Source organism: Otolemur garnettii, unplaced genomic scaffold, assembly GCF_000181295.1.
Source record: "Otolemur garnettii isolate 467f Iridium unplaced genomic scaffold, OtoGar3 scaffold00050, whole genome shotgun sequence".
Classification (NCBI taxonomy): domain Eukaryota; kingdom Metazoa; phylum Chordata; class Mammalia; order Primates; family Galagidae; genus Otolemur; species Otolemur garnettii.
Window position 1 is genome coordinate 7,142,889 of NW_003852445.1, and position 20,614 is coordinate 7,163,502.

Sequence of the window (20,614 nt, forward strand, 5' to 3'; positions counted from 1 at the left end):
GGCCAGTTTATAATCTGAGTGAAAATTCTTACTGGGATTTGAGTTCCTTTACATTTAGAGGAGATGGGATATCTGACTTTAGCTCCAGAGCTAGAAGTAAGCAGAGGCTCTGGGTACTGAGGTGCACTTCTGGACCTATATATCTGGGCTGGCTCTCCTTCTGGGATGGTCAGAGGGGACAGGAGTAGCCATAGGTGAGACCTGGCTACAGGGCTAACTGATGCACCCAACCCTGGCTACGTGGACTGAGTGTGAACTTTCTCTGCACAATTTCTCCTGCCCCTCTGGTCTCCCAGGAGCCCGCAGTGTGCCAAGTGAGGAACAGGTGGTGTGACAGGCCATAGTAGGATCAGTGCTTCCAGAGGACTCACCTGGCCCCTTACATGGCCAGCCAGACCTGAGGGCAATTTAAAAACAAACCGTGTCCAGATGGGTTAGTCCAGTTCCCTTTGGTTGTGTACCACGCTTCTCATTCTTTCTTTTGTTCTTTTTTTGGGAGGGAGGGAGGTTTGCAGTTTTTGGCTAGGGCCAGGTTTGAACCTGCTACCCCTAGTATGTGGGGCCGGCGCCCTACTCCTTTGAGCCACAGGCAACACCCATGTGTACCATGCTTTTCATTCAGGGTAAATTAAGTGCCCATAGCAAGTGAGACTAAATGGGTACCAAAGAGGTGTGTATGCCTCTCTTCAGAATTATTCAGGATTGGACGTCTGTGTGGGTGCGTGCATTGAAGCCTCAGTCCAGTTGTGGGCAGAGGCAGAACACACACCTTTTCACCCCATCCCTGGGTCTAACCTGCTCTTAGAATCTGAGCAGCTCGCCTTTCACCATAGAGTTGAGAGCTTCTCTGAGGCATGGAGCTGTGTCAAAGCTGTCATTCAGGGTCTGTTGGGTTTTACTTCTTGCCCCTGACCTCTTGCTCTGTTATAAACTGAGCCCTCCACAATTCACTCTTCATAGGGTCTTGCAAGGGGAAAGTGTTGTCATCTTTCTGTGGGTGATTCTTCAGTGGAATAGTAGCAAACTGGGGGTGCAGGCTAGGTTTTCAGATTTCTTGGTGCATCAGGGGTAGGAGGAAGCTGCCCTGGGCTCTGGCTGTGGGGAGTCTCCAGGCATAGGCTCAGCAACTCTGACCAGCCTGGGGGAGGGGAGGGGAGGGGCGGGATGGTAGCCTGCCTAGTTCCTGCTCTTTGCTAGGCTCCTGCGCAGTGACTGTACCTCATCACCCCTCTTGGTGTATCCATGTTAGATGAGGACTCTGAAGTTTAGAGAAGTTAAATAAGTTGCTCATGAGGAGCAGAGCTGACATTTAAATCCAGGTTTGCCTGAGTCATAGCTTGAGTTCTTTCTGCTTTACCAGCTCTTCAAGAGATTCAGTAGATACCAGCCCTGTCTTTACCTGGCTTTACCTTAAGGATTTCAGCAGCTTCCCCACTCTGTTTCTCCATAAAGTAACATCTACTAAGTTTAAATGAAAATGAGTCTGTCTCTGCCTCTGCCTCTGCCTCTGTTCTCTTGCCATTTTTCTTCTCTGATGAAAGATTCAGGAAAATCAGTGCTCATCAGGCAAGTCTTAACTCTTTTTGCAGATGGGGAGGTTATTCCAAGAGAGAATGCAAAGGAGGCAAATGCTAGAGTCCTGCACAGTGACAACACCTCACTCTTAGTTCCAGTTGTGTGGCTTAGGTATGACTAGAGGGAGGTGGTTTAGGGCAGCACCCCTTTCCACCCTCCCAGGTGGCCACCGGTCTGCCCTTACCTAAGACTTCCTTGGGAAGTCTTTTCTATTAAAAATGAACCCAAAGGCTTGGCACCTGTAGCACAGTGTTTATGGCACCAGCCACATGCACTGAGGCTGGCGGGTTCAAGCCTGGCCCAAGCCAGCTAAACAGTGACAACTGCAACAAGAAAATAGCTGGGCATTGTGGTGGGTGCCTGTAGTCCCAGCTACTTGGGAGGCTGAGGCAAGAGAATCTCTTAAGCCCAAGAGTTTGAGATTGCTTTGAGCTATAATGCCACAGCACTCTACCGAGGGCTACATGAGACTCTTTCTCAAAGAGAAAAAAAAAAAAAAAAGCCTGAAAAGCAAAATTTGAAGGGCCATTAGTATAAAAATATTCAGGAAGGGCAGTGAGACAGTGCCTTACAGTCTGAATCCCTGAGGGTATGGGACCAGAGCAGGGTGGTAAGGGGAAAGCAGTGGCCAGAGCTGAGGCCTCTTCATGTCTGGGGTGTCCTCTGCTTGTGGAAGTGGTCCAGGCTGTGATCTGCCCTTGCAGCTCTCACAGTGGCACCAGCAGCCTGTGCTTCTCCGGGCCTCTAGCTCTTCCTTGGTTGAACGTCCAGCCAGGCACACAGCACCTCAGGAATATTTTGCTGGCACTATGGGGACTGGTGCTTAGTGCTGTTGCAGCTCAAGGGCAAGAGATGGGGCATCTCCCTTTCTGCCTCATGACTTCTCCCAGCCCTGGGCAAGATTGGGCAGCGATGAGGCCCATAGCCCACTGTGACACTTCAGCAGGGCCTGGTCTCCCCCTCAGTCTCCAGACCCTGCTATGCCTGCATTGGAGATGGCCTGCTTGCTGTCTTTACAGTATGCTTGTGAAGATTTTGGATTCAACCTGTGAATCCAAGGGGGTCTAGCCTAGGGGGTCTCGGTCTCTTAGCCTCTTGTCCTTCATGGCAGCAGTGTCAGAGCTTGGGACAGTCAGACTGGTTTTCTCTAGTGAGAGCTTGCTTGATACAGTCTAGGTGAGAGGTAATATGCCCAGGGGAGGAGGAGTCCCTCTTAGGAACCTTCTCCCAAGGAGGCCACGACTACCTGTGTCTTGGAGGACAGGGCTGGGGGAGGGAGTAATGCTGAACAAATCCAGCGCACATTGTCCCCTGGCAGTGGTGGAAAGTTCCTAGGTGAGCTAGTACATAAGTGGGAGAGACAGCAGGATTGGCAGGGTAAGAAGGGGAGCCAGGCCTGCTCTCCTGAGATCGTCCCCCAACCAACCTAGCTGGGCCACCTCCTGTAGGTTGGAGGGGCCCTGGCAGGCTGGGAGCCCCTCCACCCAGACCCACCCAAGGGAAAAGCTTCAGCCCAACCGAGCTCCTCACTTTGGCTCCGGCTCATGACTCACACATGCTCTCTCAGATTGCAGTGCAGAGAGGCAGGCAGCAAAGACCCCAGCTCCTCCTTAGGGCTCCAAGTGGCTGAGTGACTTTTGCGTGAGGCACCATAGGAAAGCTAGGGGTTTTGCTGTGTGCTTTGGATGGCTTTGGGTGTTTGTAGCTGCTGATGGGATTTGGCAGATTCAAGGGAGGCAAGCAAGAGGCTCCTAAGCTTGATATGGAAATGTGACTCGCACCCTGTGATTCAGAGCTTTCCCAGGATTGTCTGTGCCCACCACTTGGGAGCAGTGGGTGACCCTAAAGGACTGGAAAGCTGAATGGGAGGGAGGTTAAAGAGCAAGACAGACTATAGGGAACAAACTCTCAGGTTCTGGGGATAGGCCTCTGAATGTGAAAAGTATGTCTTTTTTCCACCTCTCCCTGCTTGAGACCTTTGTTGAGAGAGAGACTGAGTAGGACAAGTGTCCCAGAATCCAGGGACCGTCTGCCCATGCAGCCAGCCCACCAGCAAGCCTGGAGAAGGTGGTCATCCCCCTGCTCAGAGCGCTTTCACTAGCCAGGCCTGAAAGCACCTCCCTGTACTCTCCCTTTCCTATCCACCCCCCTCCTTGCTTTATATTTGGTGTCCTTGTCCTCAAACGCCACAAGCCCAGGTGATCTCAGCCTTGGACCCTGGCCATTTGCAGCCCAGCCCCTCTGGTAACACAGGGCCTGTTGGGGGGCTTCAGCCTCTGCTCAGCTGCGTGATCTGTCCAGTCATCCTCCTAGACCCCTTGGGAGTTAGGGAGGGCTGGGCCTGGGCTTTCCTAGGAAGTACAGATGTGCCTCTGCTGCTTCTCTGCTCCCTCTTCCACCCCTAGCACAGGGGTACCCTGGGTTTAAGCAGAGGGCCTGTGGGTGATAAGCAATGGGATGCTTTAAGAGTAAAAGGCATTGCCAATACTTATGCTGAGCACACAGGGACTGGTGGTCACCCTGATTAGAAGCAGGAATGAGTCTTACGAAGCCTAGCAGATGCCTGGGAATTTTTAGGAGCTCTCTGTCTGTGCTTCAGGAATGAATGGATTTGCCTTCTGTGACTCGGTCTTGCCTGGGGCCGGTCTTGCCTGGGGCCGGGTCTCTGGGCAGTGGCAGGTCCTCGCACGTAAAGCCTGGCACACTGCCTCTCCTTTCCAGTTTCCCAAGTCCTTTCTCATGGGTGAGGGTTGCCCACACTACCCTGCACTTGGTTTTCTGAGTGCTCTTTCTCAACTAATGCAGCATGTCCCTGGAGAGAACATACTCAGTGATTTTCAGGCACTGGCCCAAGGCCACAGGAACTAACTGGGAAGGACTCAGGAATCCCTAGGAGCCCTTGGGCTTGGGACTTTCAGGGTTAAATTTTAGCCCAGCAGGGACTGTTCCCAGCTCCCCAGTTAGAGTGAGTGTGAATAACAATAGCAGTGGGGGAATTAAGCTGAAAAGCCTGGGCCTGCTGGGTGGGGAGGGGTCACAGGGGTGCCTGGTGAAGGGCAGAGCCTTGTCTGGCACCTTAGTTGGCAGCTCCTATGCTTTGGATTGAGGATTGGGTAGGAATAGCTCAGTAGTCTCTGACCACTGGCCTCCCTGCCCCATTGCAGTTCTTCATTGCCTTGGCATGCCAGCTTCCAGTACATAGCCAGCTGGGCCTCTTTCACTCAGAACTGGGGTCGAGGCTGCTGCAGGTGGATGTTGGGGCAATTTGCCAAGCCAAGTAAAGTTAGGGGATGATGCTTGGTCATGGGCATTTTCTGTTGGGGGCTCTGGGATTCCTGAGACTCTCCCCATCTCTCTCCACCCTCTGCTGCTTGGCATCTTGCCTACTAAGAGGTTCTGAGAACTGAGGAATAGGGCAGCCCATTTGTCTCTCGTGTTAATTCTTTTCCTTGATATACTTTTTCCCCCCAACTCTTCATGGCTGGCAGAACTTTAAAGCTGTACTGCAGGGCGAGAGTGCAGTCCCTGTCTTTTCTGCACCACCAAGAATATGCTGACCCCAGCCTTCCTGTTATGATTTTCCCAGGTGCTGGCCCTCTTTGGGCTGCCCTTCCCCAGAATTTGAACCAAACTGGGCCTGGCCCCTACGGCTACCTGAGATCTCTCCATCCATGAGCTCCTTAAAGCAAGACCCCTTCAGAGGGCTTTTCCGGGAAAGACTCAGGTTGTGGTTGTCCTGCTTTATGTGCCAGGTAGAGAGTCCTCAGAGGCTGGATTTTGCCTCCTTCATGGCCCAGCAGGCAGATTCCTCATCTCAATTCCTCACTGTCCATCTCCTTATTTCCTGTGGGCAATCTCAGAAGCCCTGTGTTGGAGAAGAATGTTAGTGATACTTTGAAGGAATAGATGGTCTCTTCACACCCACACCCTGAACCTGGCTCCTGGCTCAGTGTCTCAGAGACTTACCCTGCCCTGTGATGATTATCTAATAAGAAAACAGGTACAGCAAACAGAGCTTTGCCACCAGCTCCTGTCCCCTGACCCTGGGGGCTTGGTTCAACGAGACCATAGGCTCAAAGGAGAGAGAAGGAACCAGTCCTTGCACAGATGCTGGTAGCCTGATCTTCATGTTCTGGAAAGGGAGTCTTGGAAAAATCTATACTGGAAACGGAGTAGGAGTAGGCCAGAGTTCTTGCAAGTAGGGCTGGGTGAACTGCAGTGGGGAAGAAAGCAGGCAGGGAGGGCTGCTCATTGCCTCCCCTCTGTCCTGCAGGTTGGAAGTACTCCATGACACACACTCGGAGGAAGTCCCTTCCCATGCTGAGTTCAGGCCCCACTGGCCGCCGAGAGCCCCTACACGTGGAAGATAGCAACATGGAGCAAGGGGCTGAGGGTATGGAGCCAACCATGCCTGAGAGCCCAGGGCACCTTGCAGGGCGCCGCAAGAACTACCCACTGCGTAAACGCACACTGGCTCCTGAGAAACCCAAGGCCTGCCAAGTGCTGCTGACCCGCCTAGAGAATGTGGCAGGTCCCCAGAGTGCAGATGAGGCTGATGAGCTGCCTCCAGACCTGCCTAAGCCCCCCAGCCCAGCCCCATCTGGTGAGGACCCTGGCCTCCCCCAGCCCCGCAAGCGACGCCTAGCTTCCCTCAATGCTGAGGCCCTCAACAACCTGCTGCTGGAGCGGGAGGACACCAGCAGCCTGGCAGGCACCCGGCGCAGTCGAGGGGGAGACCCCCACCGTAGCCGTGACCGCGACCGTGGCACTGGGGGCTGGTCTAACTCCAAGAAGAGGCCCCGGCTGGGGGATCTTGGAGGAGGAAGTCGGGACCTGTCCCCAGAGGCAGCACCAGATGAAGGTGCCCGCCGAGATGGAGACCCAGCTCCCAAGAGACTGGCTAGCCTAAACGCAGCCGCCTTCCTGAAGCTGAGCCAGGAGCGGGAGCTACCCTTGCGGCTGCCTCGTGCCCATGCAGAAGCAGATGGGCGTTCCACTGAGCCCCTGGCACCCAAGGCCCTGAGGCCAAAGTGGGCCAAGGTGAATAGCAAGAACTATCTCAAGGCCTGGCAGGGGACTGACTCTGGGGAGCCTGCAGGGCCACCTGGCTGGCAAGGGCGCCCTGATGAGCCATGGCCATCTGCCACTCCTCATGGGTCATCCAGCCAGCCACCTTACCAGCCCCTGAGCAAGGCCCTGGAGAGCCCCTTGGGGCTGCGCCCCCACCTGCCCCTGCTGATGGGTGGGCAGGCTGCCCTGAAGCCAGAGCCTGGACGCCCAGGGGAGGAGTCACCTGCCCCCAAGCAGGAACTGCATCAGCCTTCTTTCCCCGCACCTCAGCTGTCCCCCCTGCCGATGCCTGGCAACCCTGCCGACTATAGTAGCCTGAGTGTTGGGCCTGAGCTCACTGCACTAGGCAGCTTTTACCTGTACTGTGGCCAAGACAGCCTTCAGTGTGGGGGCTATTCCCATTGCCCTATGCTCCCAGAGGGCAAGCTGTCCCCAGTGGCTGCTCCTAATGAAGGGCTCCTTCTGGCCCCGAGCTCAGTGCCCTCAGGCACCCCTTTCCAGCACCCTCCCTGGGGCTCCTCTCGCTATGGCTCTAGTGAGGACGCTGGGGTGAATGGCTACAGCATCTGCGGAGTGTTGCCCTTGTCTCTCACCCACGTTGGCACTACCTGTGGCAGCTGCCCCTACAAAATGCCTTTTGCAGCAGGTAAGCCTTCCTGGGGGCAGGGTGTCCTGAGGTCTCTGAGACATGGCATCCCAGGAGGGTGGGCTGTGATTCTTGACAGGGCTCTTCCTAGGCTGTGAGGGAGACTTCTTGGCCTGGCAGATAGATAGCATTGTAGTGGTAGAGGGCACAAGAGGGCCTTTCCTCTCTTATTGGGAGACCCATTCTTAGACTTCTAGTAGCAAATTAGATACTGAAATTAGGGCTTTTGCTAAGTTCTCATATTTCTTCTGCCCTCCTTGAGGAAAGCTAGAATTCCTTACTTTCCAGAAGCCAATACCATCTCCATGCTGGCAGAGTTCAGCATTCACAGGAAGGGTGATGGTACCAGGCTCAGTAGGTGAGCATTGCCTTGCTACATGTAGGCAAGGTGGGCACACCCTGAGAAAAGACAAGCCAAGTTCACTGGCATGGATAGCATGGTGTAGGGGCCCATAATGCTGGTATCTGCCTTCCTGGCAGGACCCCGACACCTAAAAAGCTCATGTTCCAGCTAATAAGACAGCCAGAGAGGCATTTTTCTTCCCCTAGACTGGTAGAAGTATTTTAAGCCGCCTCTCTGGGACCCTTCCCCAGCTCCTGGATAGAAGTGAGATAACCAGAATGACACTGGCCAGCAGGTCTGCCCTGCTGCTTAGGGAGGTGAAGGCTGGGCCTTCCCAGAGCTCTCTGCTCTCCCACCTCTCTTACAGGGGTCTATAAAACAACTTTATAGAGCAGTTGGCTCTGGGCAGACTGGTTGTTTCAGGTTCTGGCATGAGTTAGAGCTCTAAGAAATGAGAAAAGGCTTTTTCTTGAGCTTTTCCTTCTCCCGCACCATTCTTCACTCTAGTAATAAGGAGTCCGGTAAACACCATGTGCCAGAGACTATTCTAAATGCTTTACATATAGGAGGCCGCTTGGTGTATAATTGAACACAGACCTAGAACCAGACAGCCTGGAGTGTAATGTTCTCTCCCATATCCTTAGCCACATGACTGTGGGACAAGTCAATAACTACTCTGTCTCAGCTTCCTTAACTGTAAAATGGGAGTATAGTGGTACCTACCTCATAGGGTTAGGGTGAAATGAGTTATCGTCATACCTAAAAACAGCCAGTTCTAAATATGTGTGCTATTTGTAACTACTATTTATATTGCACTGAGGGACAAAGTGACTTGCACGAGGTCACACTGCTAATAATTGGCAGGTCCCAGGCTGTCTGACTCCAGAACCCCTCCTCCGGAGCACTGTGGAAGCCTTAGAGAAGTTTACATCAGAGCTGAAGATGTTTCCACTACCTTTCTATCTTGAAGGCTAGAAGGGGTGGTGGAAATGTCTGTTGGCCAGTCTCTAAGATCAGGAAATGCCCCCACCCCCTTGGTAATCACTCTGACAGTCCACTATAAATGCCTCTGATGCCTTAGTGGGGTGCATACTTAGAGTTAAGACAGGAGCAGTCTCGGAAGGCGGCAGGTGGTTGAGTGGAGTGGGGAGGGGGGTTACTGCTTGTCCTGTCCTGACCCACTCTCTCCTTTTCCTAGAAGGCTGCAGGTCCCTAGGCCAGCTGGAATTTCCTCTCCCAGAAGCTGGACACCCTGCCTCACCTGCCCACCCCCTCTTGGGATGCCCCGTACCCAGCGTGCCACCTGCAGCAGAGCCTGTCCCCCATCTTCAGACACCCACCTCAGAGCCTCAAACAGTAGCCCGTGCGTGCCCTCAGAGCGCCAAGCCTCCCAGCGGTTCAAAGTCAGGTCTGCGCACGGGCTCCGGCTGCAGGCACACTGCAAGGAGCAAGGCTGCTCGCAGGCCCAGCCACCCCAAGCAGCCACGTGTCCAGCGCCCACGCCCTCGCCGCCGTCGCCGTCGCCGCACTAATGGCTGGGTGCCTGTTGGGGCTGCTTGTGAGAAGGCTGTGTATGTTTTGGTAAGTGCCAGCTCTTAACTGATGGGGAGAGGGAGGGTAGCAGTAGCAACATGGGACCTGTAGTGAGGCAGATCTCAGTAGCTCCTAGCTCTCTAGTTTACTCTGAGAGGTGACAAGGCTCCAGTTTATTGTGTGCCCCAGGAACCATTCATGTTGGCCTGGCCTGCTTTCTAGCCCTCAGTTATTATACTGGGTGCCTGGGGAGGTCAGGGGACATACATTCACAGCTGGTAGCTGCCATCTTTATGACTGACTCGGGGCAGCCATCTGCGTATCTACCCCTCTCATGCCTGCTCACTCTGGCCCTTCCATCCTGGATTTTGAAGTGAAGGACTTCAATGAAGATTTTTCACAGAAGTTTGTATAGGGGAAGTTGGGATGTGCAGAGAAAATTAGTGATACAGAGACTGGGATGATGAAAAGAATGTCACCTAAAATTGATTGAGCGCCTCTTAGGTGCCAGAACTGAGCTAAGCACTTTGCGTGCATCATCCTCTTTAATCTTCACCCTGCCCTACCCTGTGTGGTATGTCATGGTCCTGTAATTATCCCCATTTTACAGATGAAGAAGTGGCGGCTTAGTAGTAGATTAAATAATCGCCCAAAGCTATGCCACTTATGATGGTGGTTTAAGGGCTCAAACCCAGACTGTCCCATTAGGGAGGGGAGCACTTACTTGGAGGACTTGGAGTGGGAGAGTTAGCTGTCAGGGTGTGGTAGCCAGAGCTCAGCCCCAGAAGCTTTGGGCCACTTTCCTACCCCTGTTCCCATCTCCTACCCTTTCTCCAACCACAGAAATTCGCTGTCCCCATCCTATCTTTGAAAGCTAGGCTCAGGAAAAAGAGTTCACCATGCAAACGAGCTTAGTGGTTTGACACCTTGACAGAGACAGTAGAGACAATGTCCTTCCCTCCCTCCATCCTCCCTTTGAATATGGCCCCTCAAGCCTATTTGTATCATTGGTTTATTGCCTAGGATGAGCCGGAACCAGCCATCCGAAAGAGCTACCAGGCGGTAGAGCGACATGGAGAGACAATCCGAGTCCGGGACACTGTCCTCCTCAAGTCAGGCCCGCGAAAGACGTCCACACCTTATGTGGCCAAGATCTCTGCCCTCTGGGAGAACCCTGAGTCAGGTACCTGTCCTTCTGGCTGGGGACCCAAAGGGCAGCTGCCTTCAGCAGAACTACAGGCCACAGATCAGTCCCTGCCTGGAGTTTGACTTGGCACGAGTCTCCCCATGTTCCTGGCACAGACTGTGCTTCCACTCAGCTGGGGTCTGTCTGCTGCCGAGGGCTGCGGACAACCTTGTAGCTTGGGTTGGATCAGCTCATTAACTTCTCTAGCTAACAGGGCCTGGGCACCTGTTCCCCCACCTCAACCTGTCAGTTCTTGCTCCCCCTTCTCCCTCCATGCCTAGCAGCATTCCAGGCTATTGAATGCTTGGCCTGGGGCAAGGGACATGGATGGACGGAGCCTGCAGGATTGGCCTAGGCCTTGAGGTTGGATGAACCTTCTTCTAGGGCAGGTGGCCAGCCTGTCTGCCCTAAGTAACTTGGGTTGCCAGCTCAAGTCATGACCACTTCTTTTGTCCCCTCAGGAGAGTTGATGATGAGCCTCTTGTGGTATTACAGACCTGAGCACTTACAGGGAGGCCGCAGTCCCAGCATGCACGAGGTGAGCTGCCTTGTGGGTAGGGCTGGACTGATGGAGAGAGAGGTGATGGCCTGGGGAGGGTAGCTACGGGAAGTCACTTCCTGTGGGTTTTGTTACCCTTGGACTCCAGAGAACCTGGGGAAGGGCCCAGGCTTTAGCCTCTTTTCCTGACACTACCCCAATTTGTGTTTGTAAGGGGATAAGCTTTGTCTTAAAAGGGAGCTTTCGTGGGCAGGGGGTACCAGAGTGGGAGCAGTGTGGCTTCCTGACAGTAGGAAAGGTGAGGTGTTGTCTGCAGCATGAGAGGGAGAGTAGAAAAAGACTCCTCAGACCATTAGGCTCTCTCCTAAGCTGTGTGCTAAGAGAAGTAACTGTGATTAGAGCTCACCTTTATGTCGTTCCTCCTTGCAGGAATTTTTTTCATCTAACTGGAAAGATAGAAACCAATTCCCCTTTCCTTCCCTGGGCAAGGGTGGGGGCTTGGAAAGTCAGTGACAGGGGCCAGAGCAGGTACCTGGCTGTTCCTGAGAAAGATACAACCTAGGAGAAACCTAGTGGGAGGGTTTCTAAAAGAAGCGGGATGCCCGGGAGTGGTAAGTGAGACAGGGAAGTTCCCAGACTTCTGAGGTCACTAGCTCAGGTCAGCAATCCCAGCAAAGAGGCAATGTCTGCCTTCCTCCAAGAGTTAGGTGTTTTCCAGCCCTGGTAACAAAACTCCACCTGCCTCCCTTTGAGCCCTTGCAGAATGAAGTCTTTGCATCGCGGCATCAGGACCAGAACAGTGTGGCCTGCATTGAGGAGAAGTGCTATGTGTTGACCTTTGCTGAGTACTGCAGGTGAGTTCTACCCTGTACCCCCTGGCTGGCCTCCCCTCAGGTCCCCAGGGATGTTTGGGGGCTGCCTGGGATTCCCCAAGGGGACCTCATTCTGCTCTGGGTCTAATCTCCCAGCACTTTCTTCTTTATGGCCTGCCTCCACCATCTTAATTTTTTTAGAGGAAAGAAGAAAACTTGTTGCTCCACTTAGGTAGAATGGTTGGAGCAGAGTTGGGGGTGACAGTATTACTGTTGGAGAAAATCTAGAATTGCCAGGTGATTGGAAAAAAGACCTGGCAGATGTGTTCCTTAGTGACAGAGAAGATGGGTGGTTGGCAGAGTGTGCATAGCCCCAGTGACAGTGACAGGGGTGGAGTCAGCACCACCCTGAGGGGTGAGGGGTATGTTCCAAAACTCTGGGCAGGGGAGGGAGGGAACTAGTCTTCCTACAAAGTAAAGACAATGACTGGCATGTCCCTGCAGATTCTGTGCCATGGCCAAGCGCCGAGGTGAGGGCCTTCCCAGTCGGAAGACAGCACTGGTGCCCCCCTCTGCAGACTACTCCACCCCGCCACACCGCACAGTGCCCGAGGACACAGACCCTGAGTTGGTGTTCCTTTGCCGCCATGTGTATGACTTCCGCCATGGCCGCATCCTCAAGAACCCTCAGTAACCTCCTCATGCCCACACTGGGGCACCCACGGGCAGGTGGGGCTTGGGGCAGGGGGCACTGCTTGAAGCACAGCACTTGGTTAAGGGGCCACAGGAGCCTGAGGTTGCTAGCCTGTGGTTCTCTTGGGGGTGGGAGGGCAGGGATCCCAGTGGGTTCTGGGCCCTATGGGAGGGAAGGGGGGGAGGCTGGTGTATAAGAAAAGCATCAGAGCCCTCAGTTTGGCCCAGGTCTGTGCCTGCCTGTGGCCCCCCCAAGGTGGAGACTCGAAGAAGCAGTCTTCCCCAGTCTAGGGCAAGCCTGAAGGACGTGGATCCTGGGGGGGACAAGGTCCTTCAGGAACTAGGCCTTCTGGAGCCTCCCCCAGGCCCTCTAAGGGGGAATGGGAGCCAGCTTTACCTCACCCACTGTGACCCGCTGCTTCCCCTCAGCCTGGGACCAGGCTTTCCCAGTTTCTAGCACAGCTCTGAGCTTGTTCCTCTGAGGCATAGACGGCCAGAGTCTGGCTTCTAGAGCATAGACTTCCTCTTCCTGACACAAGGCCTTTCTCTGGCTTTCTTCCTTTGCCCCTACAGTAGCCAGTGGTGCTGGGACAAATTGACCTGGCCCTGATAGTCATAGGTGTGGCTCACTTGTGAGAGTCAGTCTCCTGTCTGCCTCCTAAAGAGGGCCACCCAGTAGGCCTGGCTGCTTCCCAGAAAGTTAATTGATCAACCTGGGGTTTGTCATATCTGGGAGGGCAAATGGGTGCTGGGAGAGGTTAGGGGGCAGGGGACAAGGAAAATTGCTACCTGATTTGTTGAAGATTTTTCCTCTTGCCTTACACTTGGAGGTTCCAGGAAACCTCTTGCAGAACTTCACACATGATTCTTCAAGCCACACCCACCTGAAATCAAACCAAAGGAGTGCTGTGGCTCCCCTTGCCCTGCCACCCCTTACCTAGTCTTTTGTAGATTGCACTAATTTACATCCAGTGGAGAATCAACACTGTATCAGTCCGCAGACCTGCTGAGCTGCAGCCACTCACTCTAGGAGCTAAGGACCTAATATCTTCAATTTGTTCCTGTTGCCCATAGGCCCTGTTCTCACCTCATGCTACTCTCCAGAATAGATTAAGAGGCTCAGCCCCCTGTTGTCCTTGGCTGGACTAGTCCCTGGCCTTGAGACTCTTTGTGAAGGGGCTGGAGCAGCCTGGTTATTTCTTATTTGTACCAAAGAGGAGCATGGTGGGGAGAGGGAGTAAAGTGGAGTGTGGCTTGGGCCTGTCATTGGGAACCTGCGACCTGAGCACTTCCACAAGGGTATACCCTCAGGGGTAGGAGTTGAGAAGGGCAGCACTGGGTCCTCCTTTAGGGAGGAGGGGCAGCCATAGACCTAGCTTGCTATGGAGGTGACACTGGAGGAGAACAGTCAGGCAGGGGCTGCAGAAAGAGGTGGACATGAATCCTGACCGCTCCCCTGGCAACCCTCATGCCTTGTCCCTTAGAAGTTGAGTTCCTCCAGATTGGTCATTAGGTTTGGGTAAGGCCTGGAGGTTTCAGAGGTGAATCTACGCTTGGGAAGCCCAGTCTTAAACCCAAAGGGGAGAGTCTTGGGTCTCCTTATATTGAATAAGCTGTTTCAAGGAAGGTATTTGTGTGGGAAGATGGGGTGGTCATTAAGAAGTTGTCAGAGTGGCAGCAGGGACTCTGGAGAGCCTGCCTTGGGGCCTACTCATTCCCAGGGTGCTGGGCCCTTGCTGTCAAGGAGCCCAGCCTTATCTAGCAGGAGAGGAGATCAAGGTCCTCCTCCTAGGAGGCAGGGGCTGCTGCGCAGAACTTAAATGCTTTTGAAATCTCTTAGATGTGGAAATATTTTTTCGAACCTGAAAATGCAGCTGGTAGAATTTCAATGGAAACATAATCCATGTAAAATATATTTTAGTTGATATTTTGTAAAATGCACTTTTTGTGTGTGTCGATCTTGGTTTCCCAGATCTGTATTTCAGTGTTTACAAGGGAGGGAGGACCCTCACCTCCCTTTTGACAGAGATTAGAAGTACTTCTTTAAGAAAAAAATAAATTTGAGAAATTGTATTGATTTAGAAAAGGATCATTTCCTGTGTGTCCTGTCATCTTTTGGTATGTGGGTGTGGAGGGACTCACTATTCTTGTTTCCTTTTAAGCGTTGTAGCACAGGTGCTCACTTGAGGCCCATAAAAAAAGAAGGCGGGAAAGTAGGGGTAAAGAAGGGAGTGGGAACTTGGAGTTGTCATCTTGACATTGTGGTGGCCACAGCTGCCTGTTTAGGTCTACGTGAAATCCTTGGGTTGCCCTCACCTGGTCAGAGTGACCTGGAGACTGGTCTATAAGTGGGTAACCTGCCTAGAGTCTTTGTATCATGAAACCAGCCCTCCTTGCTTGCTGAGGAAATGAAGGTCATGTCATAGGGCTAAGGGTTTGTGACCAGCTGGATCGCTCCTAACCAAGTTCAAGGTAGGGTGGCTGTAAGGCCAGAGGGATTTCTGGGATGCAGAGTATGGCCACTAAATTCTCTTTTCCATTTTGTTAGGGATATCTGGTCACAGGGGCAGGTGCATTTCCATAGAGGTTATTAGTGGCACAGACACCACCATGGACTTGATATTGTACTTCCTTCATTATGCTGTCCACAATAGTCCCTTGAGATGGGTGATAGTCTATCCTCATTTTATAGACAGGAAACTGATATGGAGATAAGTACCCTGCCCAGAGACTCCCTCAGGAGTCTTACCCTAACTGCTAACACAGAAAATTACTCTGTTACAGAAATGAGCACATATGGCCAAATTACCAAAAACTTTACTTATTTATATATATTTTTTGCAGTTTTTGGCTGGGGCTGGGTTTGAACCTGCCACTTCCGGCATATGGGGCCCAGCGCCCTACTCCTTTGAGCCACAGGTGCCACCCAAAAAAACTTTTTTTTTTTTTTTTTTTTTGGAGACAGTCTCACTTTGTCACCCTCAGTAGAGTGCTGTGACGTTGTAGCTCACAGCAACCTCAAACTTCTTGGGCTTAAATTATTCTCTTGCCTCAGCCTCCCAAGTAGTTGGAACTAAGGTGCCTGCCACAACACCCGAGTAGTTTTAGAGATAGGGTTAGGGTCTTGCTCTTACTCATGCTATTCTTGAACTCCCAAGCTCAGTCCACCTCCTTGGCCTCCCATAATGCTAAGATTACAAGCATGAGCCACTGCACCGAGCCCCCAAAACTTTTAAAGGTCATTTTTCCTCTCCTAGTTTAGAAGACAAATGGGCAAAATGGTCTCAGTAAAAAAAATCTTACTACCAAAAAGGTATACCTTTACTGCTACTAGAAGCAAAAGGAGCAATGTGGTCATTTTTGAGAGTCTCACTCTGTGGTCCTGGGTAGAGTACCCTGATGTCACAACACACAGCAACCTCAAACTCCTGGGCTCCAGCGATCCTCTTGCCTCAGCCTCCCAAGTAGCTGGGACTACAGTAATGCCTGCCAGAATGCCCAGCTAGTTTTTTCGTTTTGTTCTTTGTATTTTTAGTAGAGGCTGGGTCTCTCATTCATGCTCAGGCTTGTCTCAAACTCCTGAGCCTGATCAGGCAGGCCTCCTTTGGCCGCTCAAGACTGCTGGGATTACAAGTGTGAGCCACTACACCAGAGCTAACCCTTTACCAAGACGTCCAACCCCAGCACTCAATGCTCAAACTGGGATGTGGGGAGCCCAGCCTGGGGAGCTGGCAGCCACAAGGCTTCCCATTGCTGTTCACTCAGGATAGGAGTGTGCTCTCGTTGCTGGGATTGGGGGGCTCATCCATGAACCCTATAGTGTAATCTTGTCCCTCAAATCTCCCTTGTTCTTCTGAATTCTTCTGACCAAGTAGTATAACTCTATTTTCCCACTGGCATCTTCTATTTTCCATCATCCCTTCAGAACAGTTTGCCCTGGGGTTAGCTGCTTCCTCCCATCCCTCCCACAATGTGCTCCATTAATCTCAGAAAGATCCTGATTAGGAGTTTAGGTTTTAGAGCCTCTTTGTTACTTCAGCTATAAGATGGAAATGCCTTACTAAGGGAGCTACTGAGTACAAAATACTTAGCAGGCTTGGGCTCTCTGATCATGTGGCTACTCTGCTTCAGAGCCTTGCTGGTTCCCCACGTAGCACAGTGAAGTATGCATACTTAGCTTCACAGTTCAGGTGGTTGACCATCCAGGTGGGTGGGGGTGTTGGCCCATAGGATCAGCCTGCTACCATTGAGCACACATTTGGCTCCAGGCAAGGAGACCGCTTGCTGTTTCCCCCCACTGCTCTGCCCCCCCCCCCTCACCCTTCAAAATGTATGCTGGCTCCACCAGCAGTCCTTAGGCACCAACTGGCCGTTAGCCCCTCCCCAGAGTGCCCCAGTTATCCCAGTGCTTCAGGCCTAAAGGAGAGAAGGCAGACGGATGTCTCCATTTCTAGACATTTCACGTTGCCCCGGTGGAAAAGCACTGTAGTCCCCAGGTATTGTTAAACCCTATGTCACCATGGAGACATTGGTCAGTCTCTGACAGTCCTGTTCCTCTTTCCTGGAGTGGTCAGGACCTGCGGGGCTGAAGGGTATAAAGGCAGCAAGGGAGAGCACACTGAGAACTCTGCAGAGAAAGACCGGCCCCTGCACGTCTGGAGTCTGTGGTCTTACTGCCTCCAGACCCGCTGGCGGAGGAAAGACTTGGCCGAGTTTGCGGCGGGTTAGGTGAGGGTCCCCTCCGTCCAGCTCCCTGAGGATACGCACTGGCTGCGTGAAAGGGGCCCGCAGCTTGGGTCTTTTCCGCCTTTGGAGTCTCAGCAGCTTTTGTCCCCAGACCCGGAGGACAGAGGCGTCCCTGGCTTAAGCGCCTCTCCCGGGTCGGGGTCCGCCGCGTGCGTCCTCCCCAGCCCGCTCCCCGCAGGGGCGGCCCCACCCCCCCGCCCTTGGCGTGGGCCCGCCCCCGCGCCTGTGTCACGGCTGGGCAGAGGGTGGAGAGCCGCCGGGCGGGACATCCGGCCCTGGTACCTCGCCGCGCCTGCCCGCCGCCCGCTCCGGCGCTGCAATCCCGGAGTCGGCCACCCCCGCACACGCCAGGGCCACCCCGCCAGCCCTCCCCTCCCCCCTCCTCCCCTCCTTGGGCCGGCCCAAACCCTCCTCCCGCCCCCAGCCCGAGTCCGCCTCTCAGGCAGTCCTCGGATCAGCCGGGCCGGCGCAGGCCCCCACCCCGGGAGCACCATGTTCCCCCGCCCGCTGACCCCGCTGGCGGCCCCAAATGGCGCCGAGCCCCTGGACCGGGCGCTAAGGCGCGCCCAGCTAGGCAGGGCCCGAGCTGGGCTCGGAGGGCCGCCCTTGCTGCTGCCGTCCATGCTGATGTTTGCGGTGATCGTGGCCTCCAGCGGACTGCTGCTCATGATCGAGCGGGGCATCCTGGCTGAGATGAAGCCCCCTCCCCTGCACCCTCTCGGCCGCGAGGGCACAGCCTGGCGCGGGACAGTCCCCAAGCTTGGGGAGCTGCCTCTGAATGCTGGGGACTCGGACTTCCAAGTGCGGCAGGACGTCCGGAACCGGACCTTGCGGGCGGTGTGCGGACAGCCCGGCATGCCCCGGGACCCCTGGGACTTGCCAGTGGGGCAGCGGCGCACCCTGCTGCGCCACATCCTTGTAAGTGACCGCTACCGCTTCCTCTATTGCTACGTCCCCAAAGTGGCCTGCTCTAACTGGAAGCGGGTGCTGAAGGTGTTGGCGGGTGTTCTGGACAGCGTGGACGTCCGCCTCAAAATGGACCACCGCAGTGACCTGGTGTTCCTGGCAGACCTGCGGCCTGAGGAGATTCGCTACCGCCTGCAGCACTACTTCAAGTTCCTGTTTGTTCGGGACCCCTTGGAACGCCTCCTCTCTGCCTACCGCAACAAGTTTGGCGAGATCCGAGAGTACCAGCTGCGCTATGGAGCTGAGATCGTGAGGCGGTACAGGGCTGGAGCCGGCCCCAGCCCTGCAGGGGATGATGTCACCTTCCCCGAGTTCCTGAGATACCTGGTGGACGAGGACCCTGAGCGCATGAATGAGCACTGGATGCCCGTGTACCACCTGTGCCAGCCTTGTGCCGTGCACTATGACTTTGTGGGCTCCTATGAGCGGCTGGAGGCTGATGCCAACCAGGTGCTGGAGTGGGTGCAAGCACCACCCCATGTCCGATTTCCCACTCGCCAGGCCTGGTACAGGCCAGCCAGCCCTGAAAGCCTGCACTATCACCTGTGCAGTGCCCCTCGGGCCGTCCTGCAGGATGTGCTGCCCAAGTATATCTTGGATTTCTCTCTCTTTGCTTACCCACTGCCTAATGTCACCAGGGAGGCCTGTCACCAGTGACCATGAGTGTAAGGCAGCAGCTGTTGGGGACAGGTTTTAACAAGCACAAACTCCTTGTGCTTCTGCCTGCCATTCAGAGAAACCCTGACTCTGGGCTTCAGGGCTTCTCCAGATGCCTAGATGGTAGGGTATGCCCTCAGAAGATCCTTGTCCCAGGTGGGTGGCCACAGTAGCTCAGAAGACAGAGCTAGACAGGAAGCCTGCTGCTCCCCATTTGGGAGATCTCGTGGGAGACTGTGTAATCCTTTTTGTCCTGGACCAGACACCAGTTGTGGTGAAGCAACATGTCTGATCTAAAGACAGTCTCTGGGCCCCTGGCTGCCTGGGATTGATCAGTCCATTTGGTCTACCTTAATTTAACCTGTGGCTAAACCCAAAGGTGGCACCAGCCAAGAGGAAGCACGACCACAGCCAAGGATCCTGTGGCTCTGATCCCCTATTTATCCATCCCATGTGCCTCAGGACTGAAATGAGCAGACGTGCCTTAAAAATGACTTTTGCCTTTCTGCTCCAGACTCAGAATTTCCTACACTTGCTAGGTCCTTTCCATTTTTTCTAAGGAAAAGAAAACTGAAGCAGGACCTTTGCCTGGTAGCTCTAGGGGCCAGCCCCGCAGGCATCCAAAGACCCCTGCGCCCAGCCTTTCCCTAGGGTACTGAGAACCTCCTCTCTAATTCTCCTACCCCCAAAGTAACTGTGGCTGGTATGTCTGGCTACCACTTTTCTGATGCGTTATTTAAATTTTATACTTTTTGATAGAACTCTTGTAAGGGCTTTGCTTTCCTAATAGCTGAATTTTTAATAAAGCTGTTTTGTATTTAAAGTGAGCATCTCTGTGATTCTCCCTCTGAGCTCCTGTGGATTCAGCAAATCTAGATGTCTGTCTCCCCAGGTAGGAAAGGGAGCTTGCAGGTAGAGGAAGTAAGACCAGCTGTCGCCTGCTTGGGCTGATTCAGTGGGCCATTGCCATGCTATGGAGCCTTTGGGGGCCTTTAATAACTCATACCAGATCACAGACTCAGATTATAGGGTGTCATTAACGGGCAAGCCCAGTTAGGAATGGCCCTAGGTCCAGGGAATATGTACATGGATTATTCCCTGAAGAAGGGTAGGAAACATGGGCTCCTCTTCCTCTTAGGTATACTTCTTTTTTTTTTTTTTTTTTTTTTTGAGACAGAGCCTCAAGCTGTCACCCTGGGTAGAGTGCCATGGCCTCACAGCTCACAGCAACCTCCAACTCTGGGCTCAAGCGAGTCTCCTGCCTCCGCCTCCCAAGTAGCTGGGACCACAGGCGCCCACCACAACGCCCGGCTATTTTTTTTTTTGGTTTCAGCCATCTTTGTTGTTTGGCGGGCCCAGGCTGGATTTGAACCCACCACCTTAGGTGTATGTGGCTGGCGCCTTAGCCACCTGAGCCACAGGCGCCGAGCCAGGTATACTTCTTGAGTGATGAGGCCCTAGAGCATTTTCATTCTCTCCTCCCTTCTCTCCCCTCCCCTCTCCTCTCCTCTCCTCTGTCTCACTCTGTTGCCCTGGGTGGAGTGCCGTGGCATAATAGCTCACAGCAACCTCAAAATCTTGGGGGTCAGGCAATCCTCTTGCCTCGACCTCCCGACCACCTGGGACTATAGGCAAGAGCCACAATGCCCAGCTAGTTTTTCTATTTTTAGTAGAGACGGATCTTGCTCTTGCTCAGGTTGGTCTTGAACCCCCAAGCTCAAGCAATCCACCCTCTTCAGGCTCCCAGCGTGCTAGGATTACAAGCTTGAGCCACTGCGTTGGCCTTCCCAGAGCATTTTCAAATGAAAAGGGGGATTCATGTATGAGTAAGAAGAGGTTAATGCTGGCATTGAGCATTGGAAGGAAGGAAGACAAGGCAGTTGAGTGA

At 53.6% G+C, this 20,614-nt stretch overlaps 2 protein-coding genes across 4 annotated transcripts; both read left to right on the forward strand.

The window, feature by feature from the left end:
• Positions 1-5,853: 5,853 nt before the first annotated feature.
• Positions 5,854-14,451, forward strand: BAHD1 (bromo adjacent homology domain containing 1). 3 transcript variants are annotated; one of them, XM_003791720.3, is made up of 6 exons: positions 5,854-7,291; positions 8,833-9,215; positions 10,191-10,350; positions 10,815-10,891; positions 11,606-11,706; positions 12,169-14,451. In XM_003791720.3, the coding sequence occupies exons 1-6, from the start codon at positions 5,863-5,865 to the stop codon at positions 12,356-12,358; spliced, it is 2,340 nt and encodes a 779-aa protein (XP_003791768.1). In that variant the 5' UTR covers positions 5,854-5,862; the 3' UTR covers positions 12,359-14,451. The 3 variants fall into 3 exon arrangements, with proteins under 3 accessions (XP_003791768.1, XP_023370069.1, XP_012661828.1); XM_023514301.1 differs by having other exon boundaries at positions 11,615-11,706; XM_012806374.2 differs by having other exon boundaries at positions 8,836-9,215.
• Positions 14,452-17,346: 2,895 nt separating this feature from the next.
• CHST14 (carbohydrate sulfotransferase 14) lies at positions 17,347-19,544 on the forward strand. Its single transcript, XM_003791721.1, has one exon. The coding sequence runs from the start codon at positions 17,596-17,598 to the stop codon at positions 18,724-18,726; it is 1,131 nt and encodes a 376-aa protein (XP_003791769.1). The 5' UTR covers positions 17,347-17,595; the 3' UTR covers positions 18,727-19,544.
• Positions 19,545-20,614: the final 1,070 nt, after the last annotated feature.

Excerpts from the sequence above, each read along its gene's own strand:
- BAHD1 (XM_003791720.3), top strand. The coding sequence starts at position 5,863 with ATGACACACACTCGGAGGAAGTCCCTTCCCATGCTGAGTTCAGGCCCC. Across the intron at positions 9,216-10,190 it reads AGAAGGCTGTGTATGTTTTG|GATGAGCCGGAACCAGCCAT; the intron begins GTAAGTGCCAGC and ends TTTATTGCCTAG. Across the intron at positions 10,892-11,605 it reads GCAGTCCCAGCATGCACGAG|CCCTTGCAGAATGAAGTCTT; the intron begins GTGAGCTGCCTT and ends CCTCCCTTTGAG.
- CHST14 (XM_003791721.1), top strand. The coding sequence starts at position 17,596 with ATGTTCCCCCGCCCGCTGACCCCGCTGGCGGCCCCAAATGGCGCCGAG.